At 43.9% G+C, this 6,228-nt stretch overlaps 1 protein-coding gene across 7 annotated transcripts in view; it reads left to right on the top strand.

Moving 5' to 3' along the window:
* Positions 1–6,228, top strand: part of LOC121933137 (cytochrome P450 2C19-like) — a 66,572-nt gene that overhangs the window by 54,650 nt on the left and 5,694 nt on the right. The window contains exons 7-9 of one of the 7 annotated variants that reach the window (XM_042472471.1): positions 3,035–3,222; positions 4,432–4,573; positions 5,420–5,766. The exons of 3 other annotated variants lie outside the window; for them this stretch is intronic. In XM_042472471.1, coding sequence (XP_042328405.1) covers positions 3,035–3,222; positions 4,432–4,573; positions 5,420–5,601 — 512 coding nt within the window. In that variant the 3' untranslated portion in view covers positions 5,602–5,766. Of the gene's footprint in view, positions 1–3,034; positions 3,223–4,347; positions 4,574–5,419; positions 5,767–6,228 lie in introns of those variants that run through there. 3 more of the 7 variants (XM_042472475.1, XM_042472473.1, XM_042472472.1) reach the window with 3 other exon arrangements.

Raw genomic sequence — 6,228 nt, forward strand, 5'->3', positions numbered from 1 at the left:
TCTGTCGTTCACTTTGCATGGATTTCACACATCAGCTGCACATTTTTGGCAAAAGGAGGGCTAACATGAAATGTGAGCAGGAAAGGAAACCAAATAAAGTGCTGACACACGTAAAACCTTGCAGCAGGAATGGTGTCCATTGTTCAGGGAAGCATAATGGGAATGGCTGTAGCTCAAGGGAGAGCACATGCTTGCATGAAGAAGGCTTCCCAAGACGCGCTTACTGGCTTCAAAGAGTTCAGTAGAGAATGGAACCCAAAGCTCTAAAACATCCTCCAGATGTTGCTGAACTGCAACTCTCATTGATCCTTGGACTTTGGCCTTGTTGGCTGGGGTTGGTAGGAGTTGGAGTCTACAAACATCTTAGATATAGAATCATAGAATCATAGAGTTGGAAGAGACCCACTAGGCCATCCAGTCCAACCCCCTGCCATGCAGGAAATCCAAATCAAAGCATCCCTGACAGATGGCCATCCAGCCTCTGTTTTTAAAGACCTCCAAGGAAGGAGACCTATCCCCTCAGAGAAGGAGTGCATTCCATGTCGAACAGCCCTTACTTCAGGAGTCCTCCAATTTCAAGTGGAATCTCTTTTCTGCAGCTTGCATCCATTGTTCCGGGTCCTGTTTTCTGGAGCAGCAGAAAAACAAGCTTGCTCCCTCTTCCAATATGACATCCCTTCAAATATTTAAACAGGGCGATTCATATCACCTCTAACCTTCTTTTCTCCAGCTAAACATCCCCAGCTCCTAAGTCGTTTCCTTATAGGGCCATGGTTTTCCAGACCCTCACCATATTTTGTCGCCCTCCTTTGGACACGCTCCCCTTTCTCAATGTCCTTTCTGAATTGTGGTGCCCAGAACTGGACACAATATTCTAGTGGGGCCTGACCAGAGCAGAATACAGTGGCACTATTACTTCTCTTGATCTAGACACTAACTTCTATTGATGCAGCCTACATGCATTGGCCTTTTTAGCTGCCGCATCCACATGTTACTCATGTTCAATTGTGGTCTACTTGGACTCCTAGATCCCTTTCACACAAGTTTCATTCAGCCGGTGTCACCCATCCTATATCTGTGCATTTTATTTTTCCGCCCTAAGTGGCAATACCTACATTTCTCCGTGTTGAATTTCATTTTGTTAGCTTTTGGCCCAGCTTTTCTAGTCTATTCAGGTCATTTTGAATCTGATCCTGTCCTCTGGAGTATTAACTATTCCTCCCAATTTGGTGTCATCTGCAAATTTGATAAGTATGCTCCCAATTCTGTACTCCAGGTCATTGATAAAGAGATGTTGAATAGCACTTGGCCCAGGACAGAGGCCTCTGGGACCCCACTGGTCACTTCTCTCCAGGATGAAAAGGAGCCATTGTTGAGCACCCTTTGGTTCGGCCGGCAACCAATTACAGCTCCATTTAACAGTTCCTTTGTCCAGCCCCACATTTTACCAGCTTGTTTGCCAAGTATGTCATGGGGAACTTGTCAAAGGCCTTACTGAAATCAAGATCTACTAAATCCACAGCATTCCCTTCATCTACCAAGCTGGTCATTTTATCAAAGAAAGAGATTAGGTTTGTCTGGCATGACTTTTTCTCTGAAACCCATGTTGACTTTTTGTGATATGGCATTGCTTCTAGATGTTCACAGACTCTCTGTTTAATGATCTGCTCCAATCTTTCCTTTTATCGATGTCCGACTAACTGGACGATAATTGTTGGGATCCTCTTTCTTCCCTTTGAAGATGGGGACAAACGTTTGCCCCCTTCCTCAGTCTGCTGGGATCTTCCTGTTCTCAGGAGTTTTCAAAATACGATTGCCAATGGCTCCGAATTATTACTTTGCCAGTTCTTTTAATACCTGGATGGAGTTCATCTGCTCCCAGGACTTAAATTCATTTAGATTAATAAGGTATTCCTCTATATCTATTTACTTTATTCTAGTTGAAATCCTCAGTATCTCTCTTTTGAGAAGTCCCATCCGTCCTGAACTCCTTTATCTTTAGTATTTCTGACCATGGAATGCCCTCAATACTTCTCTAAGTTTACTGAAATCTCGCTCTCCTAAGTCTAGGATGCACTGTCTGACTCTGCCTGGCTTCTCCTTTCCATGTATTACAAACTCCAGGAAACATGGTCACTTCCACCTAAGGATCCCACCACTTGCACCCCATTAACCAAGTCATCCTTGTTTGTTGGATCAGATCTAAAATAGCTGACACCCTTGTTGCTCTTCCACCTTTTGGACCATGAAATTGTCTTCCAGGCAAGTGAGGAATTTGCTAGCCTTGGATTTGGCTGAGTTTGACTTCCAACAAATATCAGGATAGTTGAAGTCCCCCATCACTACTACTCTCTCTCTTTCTGACTGTGTGGTCATCTGTTCTAGAAAGATATCATCCAATCCTCCGTCTGACTTGGGGTCTGTAGTAGACTCCCACCGTAACATCCTTGTTGTTTCTCTCCCTTTAATTTTTACCCAGATGCTCTCCACCTGGCTTCATGATTGATGTCCAGGATCTCTTCACTGGTGTAAATATTCTGACATATAGTGCTATTCCTCCTCCTTTCTGTTTGGCCTATTTTCTCTTAATAAGGTTATACCCCTCTATTTCCACATTCCAATCATGAGACTCATCCCACCAGGTTCAGTGAGGCCTATTATATCATATTTGCTTTTGTTGTACTAGGCGTTCGAGTTTGCTTTTGCTAGGGCTAACTGGGAAGGGCAAGATTCTCCTCCCATGAGTTAATTGAGTGCAAACAACTTTTGAATCCATTTGCACCAAATGAAGTAAGCTGGGGACAAAGTGGGAAAGCGGGAGGAGAAGAGAGAAAGTGGGACATCTTTAAAGTTTGGAGAAATAAAGGGTGTATTACATTTAAAATAGAAAGGAGGAAAGAGAGAAGGAAGGAAGGAAGGAAGGAAGGAAGGAAGGAAGGAAGGAAGGAAGGAAGGAAGGAACCCACCAAAACTGGTCTTCTTTTCCTCCATCTGTTGAATGCGCTTCACATCTTGACTTTGCCTCTGCTTCCAGCAAAGATTCACGAGGAAATCGACCGGGTGATCGGCCGGGAACGTCCCCCCGCCATGAAGGACCGTCCTGGGATGCCCTACACAGAAGCCGTCATCCACGAAGCCCAGAGGTTTCTCGATCTCGTCCCCTTGGGAGTTGTCCGCATGGCAAAGAGGGATGTGGAACTGGAAGGCTTCACCATCCCAAAGGTACCTGGGGGCCATTGAAGATACCTGGGTGATGGTGGCTTTTGCAGGGGGCCCAAGGGAAGCATTGCGACGCTCAATGGACAGCCAAAATTTTATTTTAATGGTACATCATATTATAGATCTTGGTGCTCTCAAAGGACTGTGAGCTCTTTCACTCCTTCATTGGTGCTGCTTATTGCCAGTCACCGTTCCTCCTCTGTCCCCTCATTCCCTGTCTATGGGTTCTTCTCTGTTATTTTTTAACTTACATGTTTAAATGGTTTCATCTATTTAGTACAATCATCCTTCCATATCCATGGATCCATCATCCACAGATTCAACCATACACAGTTCAAAAGTATTCAAAAAACATATACAGTCAGTGCTCCACATTTACGGCTTTGACTTTTGCCAATATGATTATTTGCAGATTTGATTAATCTGTTCTCTCTAGGAATCTCTAGGTCCTCCAGAGCAATTCTGCCAAAGGTTGACCATAGAGGTGCGCTGGAGGACCTAGAAGTTCCTAGAGAAACCACTTCTCTAGGCATTTGTAGGTCCTCCAGCATGATTCAATGGTCCACCTCTGGCAGATGTTGATCATAGAGTTGTGCTGGAGGACCTAGAGATTCCTAGAGAGGTGTTCTTTCTGGTAAAAAAATAATTAAATAGTGGTCTCTTATATGCAAATTTACATTTTCATGGGTGTCCTTACACCGCTCTTACACACCGACCATCTTTAAATTCGACTACATCATTAATTATTGATTCTCTCATCTTATTCCATATCTTGTCCTCTTGCCCTTTTCACTATCCCAGCCTTCTACCTTACCTTTACTCCCTTCCTTTGCTTATCTCTCTTTACCTCCTACTTTCTTTTCTTCCATTATTTAGTATGTTGGTACTGAAAGTTATTTAGTCTAATAGGGTTTGATGTTATCCAAGGTCAGTCCAGAAACCAAACCCCCCATAGATGTGGAAGTTTGCAATAACTGGATTATTGTTGTTGTTGTTGTTTTATAGATTGTGGGTTTTGATAGATTGCAGATTAAAACATATACAGTCATTTACACACTGTAAAAACACTGTTAAACATGGTTAAAGCAACTCTGCAAACACTATAAAGACCTGGTTTGTTTCAATTAGGCTTGAAGGCCTTGATCCAAAATCTGGAGAACACAGTGATAGTAGCCACTTGCAGACTGTTGCCTTGTGTGTTTCTTCCAAAAGGGAGCTTCCATTTTCCCCATGCTGACCTCTGCACTTCATGACGAAAAGCAATTTAAAAACCCACTTCGGTTTAACCCAGAACATTTCCTGGATGAAAAGGGAGACTTCAAGAAGAATGGAGCCGATGTGCCTTTCTCCACAGGTATGAAGAAGAATGGCTGGATTTGAGAAAGCGAGGACCATATAGCTGTATATACCTACAGTCACCCCTCCATTTTTGCAGGGGATCTGTTCTGGACACACACACACACACACACCGCAAAAACAGAAATCTGCTGATATTCTTGGCCTATTGGCTTGAATAGCAGTGCACACCATTTTAAGTCCCTCTGTTTGACCCTTGTGAGTAAGCGAGGGGTGCGGATTCGAAGTCTGCGCAAACAGAAGGACTACTGTATTTGAAAAAGAGAGTAAAAGGAGGGGGAGGTTAAAAATGTTGGGAATTCTCTATGAAGACAAGAATCTATTTATGTAGGATTTATTCTACGGAGGGGGCAAAAACCCATAGGATCTTTGGAATGGAGGGCAGCCTTTTCTGCACAGACTGTGCCCCTGAAATGAAGAAGAAACAAAATCTATTGAGCATGTGTCATTACATGTAACTTTTATAAGGATGAGCGTTCTGTTGCAACGGGTCCTTCTGGGGGGGTTAATGAGCTCTATTTATGGGGTCCACCACAAGGACCCTTGAGACCGTTTCCCAAATTTATACAGAGGTTGCCAAGGTCGAGTGATGCAGAGACAGGATTCTTCCAATGAATTATATGTTATTAAAGGGGAAAAATACATGCACACAGATTCACACACAAGTGAGCCATGGAATGACAGGACAAGTTTGGCTAAGGGATAGTTACCAAAGATAAGGTGGCTCCCTTCAAGATGCTATCGATCGATCTCATGGATGGGATTGGGACCCAGCTGCTTCTTGGAGGGCAGCATGAGTGGGAACCTGTTTGAAATGCAGCACCTTCTGCTTCCTCTCCTCCAGGAAAGAGGAACTGCCTTGGCGAAGGACTGGCCCGGATGGAGCTCTTCCTATACCTCACCACCATCCTGCAGAGCTTCCAGGTCAAGTACCCCCCGGGAGTCACCAAAATCGACCTCACGCCGGATGTCAGCGGCTTCATGAACATCCCACACCAAATCCCCTTCTGCTTCTCCCCACGCTAAGAAGCCAACTGTCTGCTCTGACAAAGATCTCCTGAAGTTCTCTCATAGAATCAGAGATTTGTAGGAGACCCCAAGAAGGGCCATCCAGTCCAACCCTCTTCTGCCATGCAGGAACTCTCCAGCCTCTGATTAAAAACAGCCTCCAAACAAGGAATCATAGAATAATAGAGTTGGAAGAGACCTCGGGGGCTGTCCAGTCCAACCCCATTCTGCCATGCAGGAAATCTAAATCAAAGCATCCCCAATAGATGGCCATCCAACCTCTTCTTGAAGACCTCCAAAGAAGGAGACTCCACTATAATCTCCGAGGAAGGAGTGTGTTCCACTGTCGAACAGCCCTTACTCTCAGGAAGTTCTTCCTAATGTTGAGGTGGAATCTCTTTTCCTGCAGTTTGCATCCATTGCTCCATTGGGTCCTGTTCTCTGGAGCAGCAGAAAACAAGCTTGCTCCCTCGTAGGGATGTAAAGAATATTCTCCAAAATTCAAAAATTAGGAGAAAAATGCCAGTTTCGACAAATTCTATAACATGTTGGAGAGGAGAAATTCTGAGTAATTCTCGATCAATGAGTAAGAATTTTATTTTTAATAATTTCAAAATGAAGGGAAGAGAGAAATTTTGAGCTGAC

The sequence above is a fragment of the Sceloporus undulatus genome, chromosome 6, assembly GCF_019175285.1.
Source record: "Sceloporus undulatus isolate JIND9_A2432 ecotype Alabama chromosome 6, SceUnd_v1.1, whole genome shotgun sequence".
NCBI lineage: Eukaryota > Metazoa > Chordata > Lepidosauria > Squamata > Phrynosomatidae > Sceloporus > Sceloporus undulatus.